The sequence below is a fragment of the Thermochaetoides thermophila genome, assembly GCF_000221225.1.
Source record: "Thermochaetoides thermophila DSM 1495 unplaced genomic scaffold scf7180000011816, whole genome shotgun sequence".
NCBI classification, from domain to species: domain Eukaryota; kingdom Fungi; phylum Ascomycota; class Sordariomycetes; order Sordariales; family Chaetomiaceae; genus Thermochaetoides; species Thermochaetoides thermophila.
In genome coordinates, this window is record NW_006383032.1 from 4224168 (window position 1) to 4242046 (window position 17879).

At 54.2% G+C, this 17879-nt stretch overlaps 4 protein-coding genes across 4 annotated transcripts; all 4 read right to left on the bottom strand.

Moving 5' to 3' along the window:
* Window positions 1-749: 749 nt before the first annotated feature.
* Window positions 750-2480, bottom strand: CTHT_0032370 (mitochondrial cytochrome b2-like protein; the record flags this gene model as incomplete). The annotated part of the gene is made up of 5 exons (XM_006693613.1): window positions 750-1829; window positions 1880-2155; window positions 2213-2250; window positions 2313-2346; window positions 2412-2480. The coding sequence occupies 5 exons, from the start codon at window positions 2478-2480 to the stop codon at window positions 750-752; spliced, it is 1497 nt and encodes a 498-aa protein (XP_006693676.1).
* Window positions 2481-5985: 3505 nt separating this feature from the next.
* On the bottom strand, window positions 5986-12021 carry CTHT_0032380 (RNA helicase-like protein; the record flags this gene model as incomplete). The annotated part of the gene is made up of 1 exon (XM_006693614.1): window positions 5986-12021. The coding sequence occupies one exon, from the start codon at window positions 12019-12021 to the stop codon at window positions 5986-5988; it is 6036 nt and encodes a 2011-aa protein (XP_006693677.1).
* Window positions 12022-13420: 1399 nt separating this feature from the next.
* Window positions 13421-14978, bottom strand: CTHT_0032390 (uncharacterized protein; the record flags this gene model as incomplete). The annotated part of the gene is made up of 4 exons (XM_006693615.1): window positions 13421-14538; window positions 14594-14684; window positions 14765-14888; window positions 14962-14978. The coding sequence occupies 4 exons, from the start codon at window positions 14976-14978 to the stop codon at window positions 13421-13423; spliced, it is 1350 nt and encodes a 449-aa protein (XP_006693678.1).
* A 1603-nt stretch (window positions 14979-16581) lies between these two features.
* CTHT_0032400 (uncharacterized protein) lies at window positions 16582-17592 on the bottom strand (the record flags this gene model as incomplete). Its single annotated transcript, XM_006693616.1, has 2 exons — window positions 16582-17342; window positions 17409-17592. 2 exons carry the CDS (start codon window positions 17590-17592, stop codon window positions 16582-16584), a joined length of 945 nt encoding a protein of 314 aa, XP_006693679.1.
* Window positions 17593-17879: the final 287 nt, after the last annotated feature.

Here is a 17879-nt window from a genome sequence, read left to right on the forward strand (position 1 = left end):
AAAATTTACCGGCGCACAAATCCGTGCAGGCACTGTAGATGGTGCGCACAACTGCGCTGTACAATGCAGTAGTGCCAGCTACGAGCCAGTCCTCGATCGAGTAAGTGAATATGTACGTGGGAAGGAAGGAAAGTCGTGAATGAGAATGAGGCTGGCCTGTGACTCTCCGACTGCGACAGTTGAAGTTGAAGTTTGGCGGGTCCCCGGGGCTCAAGGGATCGGCATCACTCGTTCTTGGCAACAAGGCTGCGGCACAATGCACGACGCGGGGAACGGCGCGCGGCTCAGTGGGGCAGGCAGTCCGCAACGTGCAGGCACTGCGCCCGCTGCCTGCAACACCCTGCAGGATAATGACATCATTGCCCGAGCAAGCCAAGTTCAACAACCAGGTCAGGGTTAGGGTCTCAACATGGCGCATGCATAACCTCGGATCTCAAGGCTGACGACCTCGGATAGCGGCGCCGCGGATACACAAGATGCCATGAAGGATTGTAATGTTTACACCGCGTATTACGGTTAACTGCGAGGACCATTGAAAAAAAATTTTTTATTGAGAAAAAAAAAAAAGCTAGCTGCGAGAATAGAACGTTAAAGGTCAAAGAGTACTGGCGGAATCTAAGTAGGGTATATATATATATATATATATATATATGGTTTTAGACAACCCTCTCCCATCGATTGATTCAAGATCGCTTGAAAATCCCCAAAATCCCTCTATATCCCGTAACCTCTCTAGTGATTTACACCATCTAGAGCTTCGCCTTCTCAACGTTAATTGTCCGCTGCGACGGGTTCACCAGCGGGTCGTACGCCGAATTGAACAGGTTGTCAACCGGCGGAGAGCTGTGGCTGAACAGGCCCCTGATATCGACCATGCTGGGGTTGAGGTCAGCAATGCTGTTGGCGCCAATGAGACGCATGTTCATCTCCATTTCGTCCTTCAGCAGCTGCATAGCACGATCGACACCCGCTAGACCATACGACGACATGGCGTACAGGAAGGGCCGGCCGATGCCGACACCACGGGCACCCAGGCAGAGCGCCTTGAGGATGTCGGTGGCACGGCGAACGCCGCCGTCGATGTAAATCTCGATCTTATTCTCGAGACCGCGCTCGCGAAGGATAGGCATGGTCTCGGCCAGCACCTCAATGGCAGATCGAGAGAAGTCGAGCTGGCGACCGCCATGATTCGAGAGCACAACACCATGCACACCATACTCAATGGCCTTGAGGACGTCTTCGACGCGCTGCACGCCCTTGAGCACGATGGGCATCTTAGTAATCGACTGAAACCACGGAATGTCAGCCCACGAGAGCGATGGGTCGATGAAGGAGCTGATGGCGCGAGCCGCTCCCTGGCTGGTATCTGTGGCCTGGCCTTTCTGCACATTGCTACCCTCCTCAGTGAACTTCATGCGCATATCCTTCTCGCGGCGGCCGAGTTGGGGTGCATCGACCGTAATGAACAGACCCTTGCAGCCGCGGGCCTCGGCGTGCTGCACGATGCGCTTCGTGATCTCCCGGTCCTTGTTGACGTACAACTGGAACCACTGGACCTGGCCGGGGCCAGCAGCGTCCATGATCTCGTCAAAGGAGCATGAAGCCAGTGTTGGGATCATCTGAATCACGTTATGCTTGTGTGCCGCCTTTGTAAGCACGACCTCGCCCTCCGGGTGGCCAAGCTTGCCCAGGGCGGTGGCGGTAACATAGAAGGGGATCGAGACGGGTGTGCCGAGCATCGTAGTAGAGAAGTCGACCTTCTCCACGTTGATAAGAATCCGCGGACGGAACCAGATACGCTGGAAGGCTGTGTGGTTTTCGCGCAATGTCTGGAACCTGTTAGCCTACGAACTCACCATGGAGAATACGGGAGGCATACAATCTCGTCATCCGCAGCACTGGAGTAGTATCCCCACGCCGTCTTCTTCATGACACGTTTGGCGACGGCCTCAAAGTCGTGGAGGTTGTAGCACTGCTCAAGCAGCGGCATCTCCTGGATGCGCTTCTGGCGCTCTTTTTCCTCAGCCGACACCTCGACCGTCTCTTTTGTCACCGTTGACATGTCAACCGGGCCCATGTGCTTCGACTTGGGCAGGTACTTCTCGAGCGTGTCGGGCGGATGGATAGGGTCGAACTCTTCGGTGGCATCTTTGCCCTGCCTTATGTCAGATCCCATCTCATATTGGGGCCATAGTAGGGTTATGGAACATACAGCATATTTGAGGATGATCTTGGCGCCGCCGGGGTGTTCTGAAGGGAGTCAGTTTTTGGTCTAGATGAATTCCTTGGGGATACGTTGACGGATTGCGGACCTGGAAGAAACTCTGTGACATCGTATGCTTTTCCCTGCGAGCGGCGGAGCCCTACGTCAGCCCTATGTTGATCAGGGGTTTCAGGAACCAGGCACGTACGTGGACAATGACCCAGCAATCATCTGGTCTGTTGTGCTTGGCGACTTCAGCTCCTGTCAGAGGTGCCATCTTGACAATAGACTATGCTGCAAGTTGGAATAGTCCAATCTAAGTCTGAGATTTTTTTTTTTGGCGTTGATCTTGATGTCTGGTTCTGCAAGATCGGATGACACGATGCTCCTTTTGACTCTGGATTCTGCAACTTTGGTGCGGCCGCGGGTGAGCCGTTGACAGGCAGGGACGAGTGCCGAAGATGCCGAACTCGAGGCTTTCAGATATGCGTTCCCAGCGATTTTTAACAAAAGATGGGGAAGATTAGGGATGACACGCACTCGAAGGAGTTGGTGTCCTGCACGTTGATCGCGAAGTGCGCTGTTGGCGGAGACGTGGAAAGCCTTGATGGACCGTGAGTGGATTATCGTGAACTGGCAGCGGATGTCGGCCCCAATTGAACCAATTGAAGAGCTCCGTATGGATCCGTCACGAACCTGTCAACCCACGTGGGGGCTTTTACTGCGGGGAAGCGTGGAGCCAGTGTACCCCGCATTGCTCATCGCCTCAGCCGATGAGGAGCCCAAGTCTGATGACAGGTTGGGTATAAATTACGGTAATGAGCGCACGTATCTTACCAAGCACCTGTGGGCTGATGCTGATGATGGCTTGAGTCTTAGCAATCTGAAAAAAATGATATGGAGAAAGGACTGAGCCACCATCATGCTCATCCCACCAAGCGATCTAACCTTGGTCATCTTGGTCCCTCGCCTACTCCACTAAAATCACATGCGAAACCGCCAGACTTGTCATGATTTCTCATATCTCAGTGGCAAAATGATCATGGGATTTTGACCCGTCATTTGTCCTTAGAACGATATGTTGTGACCGGTTTCCCCGTGATGGTGTGTTCGGAGATGGCACTCTTAGGGAACCAGCAAGTCTTTCCTTTTTTTTTTGTTGCGGCAGAACCAACACCAATCCCGCTGTTCGTGGACTGTCGGTTGCAAGATCATAACATGTTAGCCAGCTGCTCTGTTTTGGGGGCTCTAAGTGGAAGACTTACATCGAATATCGGTGAGGGTTTCACCTTTGCGGATTTCTAATCACTTTCCCGTGCTTTCGATCTTTTTAACTCTTTCCAAACCCTAACCTCAACAGGGGAAGGAAATCATACTCTGCCGTTGCGGTCATACCAACAAAGTAACCCTTCCCAGAAGTTCTCTGGGGCAGCAACAGGCGCACGATTGGAACAGAAATGTAGTGCCTCTTAGAAGAACTACCTGATCCAAAACTTGGCCTGGAGGAAGTCGACTCAACTTTCTTGAAGCTAGCACAATGCCGACCACAATTGCAGGTATAATCGTCATTGATGACGACGGCAGCCCTCTGAGCATAAAGGTTTTGGAGCCACCTTGAAGACCTGTCCTAATAGGCGATAGCCGACATAACGGAAGGACAAGGTCGGTGCCGCTCCATCGTGGATTGATGATTTTCTTGAATTCATCTCAGGACCCTTCGAGGATGACCAGTCCAGGAGCTTGCGGAAGAGAGGATGGGCGCCATGCGATGTGATCGGTCAGCTGATTGAGCGGTTGGAAAAAATCCGTGGTCGGTCCAAGTGTCATTGTGCACCCTGCCGCGATACAGAGACGACGGGCGTAGAATCTGGAGGAATATTTATTATTTGATGGGAAATCGGATCTCATCGGAAGAGTGGTGATCATTTCTGGGGCTGGGCTAGCTCTCTAAGACCTGAATCCATACCCATCGTAAATTAGCTGACTAGATCTTCAGTCAATCGAGATATGCCAGAGTAACATACATTAACATTCACCGGCAGGCCATTTGAGCCCTAACTCCTCCCGTGTCGACAAAAGGTGGTCAGAGCAACGGGGGATCTTGGACGAGCTCTTCATCGTACAGTTATTCCAACGTTCGGGTAACCAATGTTTGATTGTGTCAGCCGCAGGCACTTCTCTCTTCCCACCGTTCCTAGAGCTTCATATCCTTGAGGAAGCGTTGAGCCCCCGGGCAGAATCCACCATAATAGGCGAAGGAGCTACTGCTGCCAATCATACAATGAAGCCGTACAGGCGATCGATGCTTTTCCTTCAAGGCGTCCTCCCTCCACGGATCGCCTGCTCAGTAGATAGCCCAGAATCGAATTCGTCCTCACACAGCCCTGTATAGCTCTTGTGAAGCCTTTGGACGCTCGATTTTACCATGCTAAGTATACTCGCTGAAAGATCATCCCGCTTCGTCAGGTCTTTGCTTTTTTTTTTGGAGGTACTTTTAGTAAAGGGTTTGCCATTGTCGTCGGTTTGGGTCCGGTCACACTCATCAAAATCTGGATGGTCCCTCGACGATTTCGGCGTGAAGCGGAGGAGGATCATCGTAATTGATACCGTATGTGTCACTAGATGCTCTCTCCATGTAGGCCGATTGCGCCAATTGCGTGCTCATTTCGGCAGTAGGACTGACTCTTCGTTGGGACTAGTGACGTCTTCACTGTTGGAGTTGATCCTCAGGTGCTAGACGCAGAGATGCATGGTTTTTGAGAACAGAATAAGCGCCAGAAGCATCAGAAGTTCTAGAAATTACACATCAGTTTCAGAAAGAGGCTGCAAGCCTCTCAGCTTAATGTAGTTGATGAGTTGGCCCATCAAAACCCCTGTTGGTGTCCTAACAAGTAGTCTTGGTAGTGGTTTTTGCTCATCGTCCAGTTATGGCGGACTAATGGGCGCACTCTTCAACGTATTGAAAAGAACACTACCATTGCAATATCCTTGTTTGAAGCAAACAACAAGTGATCTCCTCACTTGATAATCCATCTGGTAGTACCATTTCGCTTTCAAGCAAGCTTCCTTAAGTTTGGCAGTTTCCCGCACAGCACTGATATGGCTCGCTCGCAGCTTATAGGACAAACCCTAGTTTGCTCATTAGCGGAAGTCTTCGTAACAGGAATCAACCCCACGATTTCGGGAACCTGTAGGAAAACCATAGTCTTTGAAAGGAAGCTTTAGCATTGAACGTTAGGTAGACAAAGTCTTCTTCAATCTAGCTGAGTGTTTTTCATTTTAATGGACGTTTTGGCGGGAAAAAAAAAAGAAACTTTGGGTATGAAAAAGGAGTCTTAAAGAGCCTACTATCAGGAGTCTCCCGCTGACAAATAAGGGGCACACTGTCTCTTAACCGAAGGATCATTGGTAAGTGATTGTTTTGACTTCAATTTCTACTTCCTCAAACACAAATATTGAGTGACCGTTTGCATAGGATGCGAAGGGCTCACGCTCAGTATCATGGATTTTTCTCTCCTTTACGAAGCTTATTATAGAGCTAGACAAAGTCATATATTCGATTAATATTCACTCATACCCATCTAGTAATATTCTTAGTACAATGATTGTGTGTCTTGCCAACGTCATAATTCATCCTTCCCCCAGACCTGCAGACCGGGTCTATCATTATGCCCATGCTAGCCCAACTCTACCCTAAACACGCATCTACCGTAACAACCATACCAAAATCAAAGTCTTTTCCATGCTCATAAATCATCAAGCACTTCCTTCCTTTCCCCTGCTCATTGGCTTCCCGTGCCCGCTTTATCCACAACCCCCGTAGCATCAATCCTCATCTCCTTCTTCGGCGCTGGCAAAACAACCCCATCAAACACCCACTCCAACCCCACATAAGCATCACTCAACACCCACACATCCACCTTCCTCCCCTCAGCTTCACCATCCTGCTTCTTCCCAACCTCATCATCAAGAACAACATCCGGCGAAGGAATCTTCACCACCGCCTTTGCACTGGGCCGTCTCCCGACACCCACATCCCCCTGCCAAGCCACACGCTTCACGCCCCATACCTGATCACGCTGTTTGTCGCCGACAATGACGATCCATCCTTCAGTTTGGGACTTCGGGAAGCGTGGGGCATAGGCTCGTGCTTCGCGGTCGGTGAGGGGGTTTTTGCGCCTCAGGACAACAGTGATACTCTCCGGGGTGAGAGAGTCAGAGGGGAGGGAGACCTCTACGTCGGGCAGGGCCGACAACGCCTTGTTGAAACGATTCGTCTGGTGCGGGGAAATGGAGAGAATCTTTGCTAAGGAGGGGTGGTCCTCCCGCGGCAAACTGGCAAGCTCTTTAATAGTAAGTTTCTTCGCCGCCTCCGGCACAGGCTCCTCCACTCCAGGAAGTACAGCAACGGCCGGATCATCCGGCCAAACCCCCTGCTTTACACACTGCAATAGTGTCACAAACCTCAGCGCGGACGTCAACCGCCCCAACTCAGCCATGACATCGATACTCGCCTGAATCACGCGAATACTCTGATCTAGCACGCTCGTCAAATCACCCACATAATCCGTAATCGGCAGCTCGACCCTGCTAAAGTGGGCTTGCATGAGCAAGAAGGCCTTAACATGCGGATCCCACATCGGCAGGCCTCCTACCGCCGAGGGTGGGAAGGGCAGGGCCTTGGCAAGTTCGGCGTTGATCAGGTCTTCGTTGTGTCGCACGGGCAGCTCGTCGTACTCTGCGGCGCGGGACATCCATGCTAGGGCATCGAGCAACGAAGCCTGGGGGATCGCGTCTGCTCGGCGAACGAGGTGTCGGATGGTGCGGTGCGAGAGGTAGTAGTAGCTCATGATGCGACCGAGGGGCGTGGCGTCGAGATCGCCGTTAGGATGGACTTCCACGCACTTGGACGTCTCCAGTTCGTCGAGGGAGTTTTCGATGAGGGAGACAAGGTACTCGTTTGCGCGGTGCTGCGCCTCGAGGGTGTTGTGCTCCTCCGCGGAGATCTCCAGGCCGTAATAGCTCGGGTTCTTGTGCAGCCGACGGAAGAAGAACGTCCAGGTGAGGTAGTCGAGGGCGTCTTGTTTGGTGAGGATGGTCTCGGCGCTGATCTCGGCGCACAAGTGGTCGTCGAGGACGGTATGTAGGGAGGACTCGACGGGGAAGCCGGTGTGCAGGAAGTGCTTATAGAAGTCCTTTTTGGCTTCTTGGGTGAAGATTCGGGCTACACCGGAGTCATCGAACTGAGGACGGCCGGCACGTCCTAGCATCTGAAGCACATCGGTCAGGTCCATGTCGCGGTAGGCCTCGGTCTTTGCATCGTAGTACTGTGTGCCCTTGACGATGACCAGGTGGGCAGGCAAGTTGACACCCCAGGCGAGTGTGCTCGTCGCGATGAGGATCTGGATCTTGCCGTGGAGGAACAGTTCCTCGGCAATCTGCCTGTCCGTCTCGACCAAACCGGCATGGTGCAGGCCAATGCCAAAGTTGAGCGCTTCCCTCAGAGCGTCATCCTTGACCCGGGCTAGATTCACCTGCAAGTCCTCCTCACTCATGTGCAAAAATCTTCTCGGGTTGTCCTCCATACCGCACAGGTTAATCAGATCTTTGGCCGTCAACCTCGTCTGCCTTCTCGACGGCACAAACACAATAACCGGCTTCTCCGGGGAATGGTTCAAGATCGCCAAGAAGGTCGGCCGATTCATGCTCTGCATCAAAGGACAGAACCCCCTCGTCTCCGGGAACCCATCGATATACAGCTCCAGGGGCACAGGACGCACAGAGTGCCGGAAGTTGAACAGCCCTTCGCCTTCCTTCACGCCCAGCCAGCTAGCCAGATCAGTCGCGTTCGCGCACGCGGTCGACATGCCCAGCAGCCGGACCGGCCGGCCAGTCGAAGCACCAATGTAATTCATCCGGGAGACAATGATCTCGAGAATCGGACCACGGTCGCCAGCTAGCAGGTGAATCTCGTCGATGATCACCAAGCTAACCTTCCGAACATAGTCTCTTGTCTGCCAGCTACGCGAGATACCGTCCCATTTCTCGGGCGTCGTGATGATGATATCCGCGTCTCGGATGGTCTTAGTGTCAGGGGTATTGTCACCCGTCAACTCGACCAGTCTCAGCCCCAACGGTTTGGCCAGCCGGTCGCCCCAGTCCTTGACCCTCTCCCGAACGAGGGCCTTCATGGGCGCGATGTAGACCACCTTCGACCCGGGCCGCTCACGGAACGCCCACCACATGGCCAGTTCTGCCGCAACAGTCTTGCCACTGCCTGTCGGCGAGCCGAGAAGCACGTTCACATCCCGATGATACAGCGTATGGAACAGCTGCGTCTGCATGGGATTAAAGAAGCGGAAGCGCTTCGCATAGAGCTCTTCCAACGCCGGGTTCTTCAGCGCGGTAATAGGCAGCGGCTGGAGATTCAATAGATCTGTATACACGCTCTCCGTATCCGGACGGATCAAGTGCTGGAACGACACAGCCGTGACCGTCTCGGCACCCAACCACCGATCTGACACAGCACGCACATAAATCTGGTTCGGTAGGGGGTCCTCCATGGGGATGGTGAAGTGCAGCTCGTGCGTGTCGTGCAGCTTGCGCCGCGTAAGCACGAGGAACTCGTGGTGGTAGATCCTGGACGTGTCCGAGTTCTCGACCCAAATGTAGTAGCCCTCGCTGGTGCCGTGCATCTGGTCGTTCCAGCGGAAGTCGGGCGTGATGGAGAGCTTCACCCGCAGGATATTCCGGTTCAGCGGCGCAACTTCGGCCTCGACGCTCAGCGTGGGAAAGTGATCGAGCAGCTTACGAATTTTGCCGCCCATGCGGAAGTTATTGACCAGGTTCCCGATCTCGGACGCCTCCATCTCGCGCATGCTCTCGATCGACAGGGCCTCCTTCATGTCCAAGTTGTTCAGCACAGGCTTCGGCAGGTCGAATTGGTGCAGCGGGTGCCGGAACATCCAGATGCGCTTCTCTATCGACTTGGCCAGCGTCAGCAGAACCAGGCACTGGTACCCCCAGCGATGGTTAAGCGCCAGCATGAACAGCGCCCGGCAGATGCGCCCTGCCTGCTGAGCCACATAGTTCAGATCGTTCACCAGGGCGAAGTCATCGGGCTGTGCGCGCGAGATATACGCCTGCAGCAAGATGTTCGTCTTCGCCTGGGGCGTATCAATCCCCTCGGGCACCTCATAGGGGATCATGTCCTCATCATTGCGCATGCGAATGAGCTCGTTGGCCTCATTATTCCGTGACTGGATGTTGTCGAACTCGCCGCTCTTGGCGATCATGCGCAGGATGTCGCGCTCGTCGGCGTCCTGACGCATCTCGCGGTTGAAGAGCTCGATACTCGTGTGCTGGATGTAGAACTGGCTGGCGATGCGCCCGATGTTCTTGCTACGAAGCTCCTCCGTGCGCTCGTTGAACACGATCATTTGGCACTGCTGCAGCTTCCGAGCTGCCTCGATGGCCAGCTTGCGTCGGCGCCCGACCAGTTGCCTGTCTTGATCATACTCGGTCCAGTCGATGCCGTAGGCCATCGGGTTCCGTCGCATCCGTACGTACAGGTAGGAATAGCCTATCCATTTCACTGCATCGTCGATGGACGTCACTGTACCCAGAGCGATCTCAGCGTTCAGGTTGTCAACCAGCCGGCTGGCGAACCGTGACTCGATCGGAAGTTGGTCTGTCACGGCCGTCAGGTAGTGTGCCAGCTTGTCGTGTGTCGTGCAGATGATGCCGATACCGACGTCCTCAAACTGCGGGCGACCGGCACGACCGAAGATCTGTAGGACGTCCAGGATACCCAGATCGACGAACTTGCCGTCCTGAGCGCTGTACACCTGTGTCCCCTTGATCACGACCGCCGCAGCCGGCAAGTTGACACCCCAGGCCAGAGTCGCTGTGCAGCACAGCACCTTGAGAACACCCTCTCCAAACAACCTCTCCATCAGATTCCTGTCCGCGCGCGCCATGCCGGCATGATGAACACCAATGCCCTTCGGCACCAGCTCCCGAAGCTCGCGGGCCCGGGTTTGGCGCACATCGCGCATGGCAAGTTCGTATCGTTCATGCCCGCTCGGGTCAAGCAGATCAAGACAAGCATTATCGGCCGCTTTTTCGAGAAGCATCTTGGCCGTAGTCTGGGTATCCCGACGCGAATGCACAAACACCATGACCTGATGTCCCCGCTCCAGCATCTCGCGGACTTTCTCGAAGGCTACCTGGTCCAGATTGTCGCGCGACTGCTTCGTGTTGGGCTTGCCCTTGACGCCGATGAAGTGCTGTTCAAGGGGCACAGGACGGAACGACGCATCAAAGTAGAAGAGACCCGCCCGCTTGTTGACGCCCAGGAACTCGGCCACATCAATGTAGTTGGGCAGCGTGGCACTGAGACCAACGATGCGAATCAACGACTGTGTGCTCTCGACCTGCCGCTGGGTACGCGCAACCAGTGACTCCAAGACAGCGCCACGCTCGTCGTGCAGCATGTGCACCTCGTCGATGATCAGCAGACGCACCTTCTGCACGAGCTCCGTGTCTCCAGTGCCCTTGCGGGTGACTACATCCCACTTCTCGGGCGTCGTGACGATGATCTGAGTCTGCACAATCTCCGACTTCGTCAGGTGCATATCGCCCGTGTACTCGCGGCACCGGATGCCCAGCCAGGCCAGACGACGGCCCAGCTTCTCCGTGATTTCAGCCGCTAGTGCCTTCATCGGCGCCACGTACACAATCTTGAAGTCCTCCAGCGCGACGTCGAACTCGGTGACAGCGGGGTCCTCGGCCGGGCTAGGCGTCAGATACTGTCCGATGGTTTGCAGGATAGTTAACATGGCTGCGTCTGTCTTGCCAGCGCCCGTCGGGGCACAGATGAGCATATTCTCGCTCGTCTTGTATGCTACCGGATACACCAGACTCTGCATACGGTTGAGCGTCTTGTACCCCTTAAACGTATTCCTGCATAACCCATCCAGATCGGCAATTCTGACCAACTTCTGCCCGGGCCACAACGACCCCGGCTTCCCCGCCGGCACGACATACTCCTCGTACTTATCAAACTCTAGCCTCTGGCTCCCCGCTGGCAGGGCATACCCCTTGCCGGTATGACTGAGCGTATTCCCCGCCGCATACCTCCGATACACATGCGGCAGATCCTCTTCCTTCTCCCTCGCCGCCATCAACGGCGCATGTTTATGCTCCCAATCCCTCCTCTTCAACTCGGCCTGCCGCTGCGCCTTGGTTAGTAACCTCGGCCCTTCAACCCCCGCCCTCATCTCCTCATCCCCATGTATCCTATCCGATGCAATCGCCGCAACCAGCTCCGCCCGATGCGACACCAAATCTACCACAAACTCTAAATCGTCAAATCCCACCAAATCCGTCAACAAACTCTGCAGCTCCCCCTGCGGCCGGGCGACGCTCAGAATCTCCACGATCTGGTCCCTCAGCTCGCCGGCTGAAAGACCCGATCTTTTTGACGCAATTTCGGCACACCGTGCCGATAACCACGACATATCATACTTCGAAGAAGACGAAGAACCATACCCATGGTCCTCGCCATCAACACCGTCATACAAATCCCCACTGTCGAACCCGATCTCGTCAAGCTCGTCGTCGGAGATGAAGTCCCAGACGTCGCGAGGGCCGGAGCGTGGGTCGTAGGCGCGGTCGATGTCGTCGTCGTCGGACCAGTCGCTGTCACCACCGGGAAGAGGTTGGGTTGGGGAGAGGCTGGCTACGGCCGTTTTCATGGCCTCGGCTTGGGCGCGCCATTCTGCGAGGCTGGTGCAGCCATTTAGGGATCCGGCCATGATGATGGGTATTGGGATTGGTGAGTTTATATAATGAGGTGTCTCAACTTGATAACGGTCAAGATTTTTGCCCTGTTTCGCTTTCGAAATTCCGGGGTAACGAAAATGGCCGGATCAGGCCAGACTGTCTCTGCAGAAAGCAGCGAAATGAAAATTGCCCAGATCCAAATAACTGGGTGAAAGGATGGAGCAGCACCACGATGAAGATGCTGCTGATGTGGTCTTGGAAGTTTGAAAAGAAAAAAAAAAAGAAAAAAAGGAACCAAAAATAGGTCGACATTATGAGATGAATGGCCTTTCCCGTTTGACTCAGGCCTGCTGCGATGGAGGGGCACGTTACAAGACCCACAGGTAATGTTACATACCAAAACTCGACTGTTACAAGGTTCGAAGGACGGACTTTCAACACACAACAACCTCCTCGGTTCGTTTTCTCTAGCTGCATGATTGAGATACCAAGCATGCTCTATAAATTAATTTTAAATGTTATGATATCTGATTTCACCTATGTTAAAGTCAGCTATCGGATAGACAATTCGCCAGCAGAATCGTGATGTCAATACATCGTCTGCGTAACATCACACACTCCCTGGACCGCTTCACCCCAGCTCTCGTTCTTCCTGAGCCCTGGACCTCCAAGACCAGATAACTCCCTGCGGATGGAAACGATGCAGTCAGTCCTCAGAGCTCTTAAATAGTTCGTCGTCATCTTGTAAATGGCTAGTGTTCGTACGAAATGTCTTGAAGTCTTCGATTTCGAGAAAGCGATCATTCAATTTCCTCTTCCAACAGCTCTGGGGCTCCCCAGGGTTTAAAACCACCGTAAGTTCTCACCACCTTACACCTCTGGTGGAATGTTGATTAACGACTACATGGTGTGCATCTGGCTCCAGTGTGATAAAAGACTTCAGCCGGAAGCGAAGTGGTAACTGATGGGGAAAGAGGGATGGTATATATGCTCTCTGGTCTGAAGCAAACCCTTTCTACCAGCAGGTGAAGCCACACTAACCGTCGTCACATCTCGGTCACTCTCAACAAGCCATTCAGATACTCAATGCAGAACAAAGCTCGGTTTCTTCCCTATTCATGCTAATGGTATTCTCCCCATGAGTCTCGCCCCTGAATGCCTCTCACAGAATAACCCAATCTCATTATCCCCAACCATTCTCCCACCCTCCATATATAATTCTTGACACGACAAAATAACAATCCCAAGTTAGAACCACAGCACAAATCTATTATGATCATGAGCCATCACCGTCATATAGCTACCCAGCAAAGAACAAGCCCAGACAGACAATTCGTAGAAAGTCAGACCTCATAAACGAACTCCCAATCAACTGCCCCCCCTCTCTCACCCTCCTCCCTCCCAATAATATATCAGTAACTGTCTGGTGCATCACAAGAAGTAATCCGCAACCGGCTTCTTCGCCGGCATTCCCCTCGTATCCTGCGCAGCAGCCTGAAATATCCTATATCTCCTAGCCGGGCCATACCTCGGCGTAATAATGCTCGGCAGACCCGGCAGACCACTACCGCCCCCTCCGCTACCGCCGCCGCCGCCGCCGCCGCCGCCGCCGCTACCACCACCACCATCTTGTTGAGCCGACCTATTCGGGATCCCGAACCCATAACTGTCCCCGTTACTCCTAGCCAACACCCCCAACCCGGACTCATCCTCACAGAGCTCCAGCAACGCCGCCACATTCCCACAACGATAACAGTAATTTGGTGCCGACCACACCGTCACAATGCTCGCGTCAAACATCTCTTTAAACCCCTCCATCACTAGTTGATGCGCGCGAGCGATCAAACTCAGGTTGTTGCGGTGGTTAAACACCTTGACAATGTCCCCCCCAAACAAGAACCCTGCGCCGCGCGGGGAAAGCCCCCAGCCGTCGATTTCATCGGGGTCGGACCAGAGAAGATCGCACATCGCGCCTTCGTGGGGAACCTCCTGCTTGCGATCGAGCAGTCGGATCTTATCGATGTGGTCGATCAGCGGGCTGAGGCCGCCGTGAACGCAGAGGACTGCGCCGGCAGGGTTGCCTAACGACCCAGCACTGGAACCAGACGCCCCCGAGCCAGGCGGGCCAGTCCGTGTCGGCGCTGAGGAAGGCGTGGTAATCCCGTTCGGGAGGGGAGCCCCGTTCGGCGTCGCCTCCTGGCCCTGGCTCATCCTCCTCGGGAAATTGGTAATAATCTCATCCTTGGAATTCCGCACCTGCACCTCGACATCCTCCCCATTCTCGCAGCGCGGGCTATCCGGCAGGGTGTTGGACGCGCCGAGCACGATGGCTCCGAGAGCGAGGTAGTCAAAGACCTCGCAGCAATAGCGCCAGACGTTGGCGCTGCCGTACTTGCGCAAGCACTCGTCGTAGAAGCCGTAGACGGTGGTGATCTGGCGGGATTCGTGGTTGCCGCGGATGAGGGTCATGCGGTCGGGGTAGCGGACTTTGAGGCAGAGGAGGAGCAAGAACGTCTCGACGGAGTAGAAGCCGCGGTCGACGAAGTCACCTGGCATGGGCAAGTCAGCAGGTAGGTTTCGGAATGCCGGTTGGAGAAGACAAACCCATGAACAGGTAATTCGTATCCGGGGGACTCCCGCCAACGCGAAACAGCTCCATCAAATCGTGAAACTGCCCATGGATGTCACCGCATATCTGCGAAGCGTGTGCGCAGCGCGCGAGGTCAGCCTCTGCTACAACCCGATCCAAACCCTGACTTCGTCGTTGCGACATACCGTGACCGGCGCATTAACCGTAACAACATTCCCCTCCTCCACCAGCAGCTCACGAGCCTTATGGCAGAGCTGTCGGACCTCGTCCTCGGGGATCGGTCGGCATTGTTTCAGCTGCTCGATGGCTCTAGAGGCCCCCGCAAGTCAGCCTTGCTCTCCTTTCCCTAGCGCGGCGCGTGCGCGCATGTATGTGGACGTACCTATCGAGGTCGCTCATGTTGGGCGATTAACTTTTTTTTTCCTTTGCAACAAGGTTTTTTTTTATTTTTTTTTTTAAAAAAAAAAAAGAGAGAGAGAGAGAGAGAGAGAGAGAGGAAGGAAAGTCTGCAAGGACAAAGGAGCCTGGTGTTGCAGGTCGCGACAATGCCGCCGCCGCCGAGCCTGGCTGGCCTGCTGTTGTGGTCGGGCGGGCGGCCGATCAGCAACCGACCCTAAGGACGAGATGAATGGGAAGATTCTGTCTCTTCCACTTGGAAAATTAAAGTTCAACGACAATATGGTCCATAAAACCTCATGGTCTGGCTTGATTCATTTCCCACATGCGATGCGAAAGGAAAAAAAAAAAAGAAAAAGAGGTTGCCGTATCGATGGCGACCGATAGCAGACTTGGATTGACCGGGGGGTCTCGGTGGAAAACGTACCGTTGGAGGTGGCTACAGGCAGGCGGGTTACCGTATGGAGAGAGTCCCGTCGATGGGAGCGACACCCGGAGATTTAAGAGGTATGGAATTCCAAGTTTCGACTTCAATCCAACACAGATATGGAAAGTGAAGCCTTTGCCTCTCTCGAAATCCAGTCCCAAGATCTTGAACTTCTTGTCGCTCGCTGAATGACGACAGCCCAAGCAACTAAAATCTTCCTAGTCTTTCCACCCACCCACTGTGCGCGCCGCCCAGTTGGTGCCTGCTTGTCCTGGCGCTCTACTGTTAAGGTGTGCAGCGCAGACCGCTCTGCTGGCCCACAGATAACAAAGCTTATCGAATGGCAACTTACGGTTCGTGCACGAACATGATGTGGGGTTCTGCAGGCCGGGCTATCGATTGACAGGGATCGGTCTCATCCAGCCATCACTGCCGAGTAGAGAGTTAAAACTGACTTGAAACGCTGCGGCAACGTCGGTGAGATCTCCGAGCAGCCGTTGGATAGCGGGGCACTTTTATCTCCAACATCCACTCGACAAAAAAAAAAAAAGGAAAAATCATACAAGACAAACAGGGCATTGTTTTGTCCACGATTACAATTAATTATATTGATACTCTAATCGATACACGAATACCAAACCCAAACACATTAGGCTAACTGGCGTCTTTGCTTTCCCAACCACCTTCGTGCTGATCATGAGCTCTTAGGCTCAAGTGTGAGCAGGCAATCAACCCGCTGTCATGCGCTTCCTGCGCCGTTCGTTCGCCGTCGTATCTGTATCATAAACCCCCCATCGCGTAAAGATGAGTGAGGATGTAAGCAAGAGCAGTCGTGGTGTGTGTACAAGGTTGACAGGTATCAATCAAGAGCAGAACACGCATGTGTATGTGTGTATGGTCCAACGCCCAGCAGCCTTACCGAGACGCCTTGCCCATTCCGATGTTCCGTTGTGCCGTTATCCAATCCATTATCACTTTCCAAAGGTTTGCCGTAGTATTAAAACACTGAGAGTCGTGAAGTACTTTCGTGTGTTGTCAAAGCTCCGGATATTCCGACGCCGGGTTTAGAGTATCCGCCGCCTTCACCGCCCATCCGGCGATGAATCACGCGCCAAGCCAATCGGCTGCCGAGCACGTCATGGTTGCACATGGCGCAGCACATATCCCGACCGACCACAATCATTGCGCCAACACCGGCGTCTCCGCCGGCGTCGGGCCACTCGCAGCCTGGCGATGTTGCGGATAATGATGATGGCGCTGGCACTGTTGTTGATGCGAATGCTTCTGCTGTTGCTGGTGCGCCGCTGCTGTCTCAACCGAGCTGACCGACCGTTTATGCACCTCCCCACTTCTGGGCCTCTGCGAACGAGGCGGGTTGAGCACCTGCTTGCCGGCGCGCTCCATGTCGCGGAGCGCATCGGCAATCAGCGTCGCATCCCACAGCGGCATGATGCGGTAGCCCAGGCTCTCCATGATGCACCGCTCGGTCACGTTGATCTGGTCGCACGTCCACATGTCCTTCCCCCACGCCGAGGCGTACCAGTGGGTTGGTGACTGGCTGTCCTCTAGGAACTTGACGGCGATGACAAGCGCCGATAGAATGATCACCTCTGGCCGGACCGCGTCGATGTGGAGTTGCGGGGCGATGACGAACGTTGAGCTTCCCCCCCTAGGAGCTGCCGGCAGAGTGTGTCGCTTGTTGCTGGGGCTCGTTGTCGTCTCCCCGGACGGGGACGGCGGTTGTTGCGGCTTGGCGAGAGGGCAGAGCAGTCGCCAGTTCAGAGAGAATTTGGAGTTGAGCGCGTCCAGGATACACACCGCAAGGGCGATCACGTCCATGGGCAGATTGGCGCGCACAAGCATCTCATGAACCAACTGTACCGAGGGCTCCATTACGGATGCTGATGGCGGGATCATGTTTACTAGGTGCACTGCTGGGCCTGTGAAGCTGTTAGAGCATGCTCTAGGGGGTGAAGTGATGTCAAAGATTTTGCAGAGGCACTGACCCAGCAAGACAGAGTCGAGGAGCCCTCCATCTTCCAGGAGGGCTCTTGGACTTTGAGCAGCCAATGACTGTTTCGACGAGGGGGGAGGGGTAGGGAGGTTTGAAAGAGGCTGGTAGGTGCGGGAGAAGTACTCCTCGTCGAAGTCGTAGTCGCTGTCCTCCGAATACTTGGGTGAGCGAGCCATGGTTGTGAGATCTGGAGATCTAAGAGATCTGATATATATTTGCGGTGCCGACGTATCCGGGATCGAAAGATTTGGGTCTTCTCTTCAAGGCGCGAGCGTCACGGGCCGTCGCAACTGGTCAGGGCAGCAGGCCGGAGAGCTTTTCATATCGAAGGGGAACAGCAGCAGTGGCAGTGATTGGCAGCCCGGACAGTCCCAGGCAATCAGAAGAGGCGGGAAAATAAACGGCGAGTTTATAGTTGACCGGACTCCCAGGACAAGCGGACAAGCGAATAAGCCGTCGATTG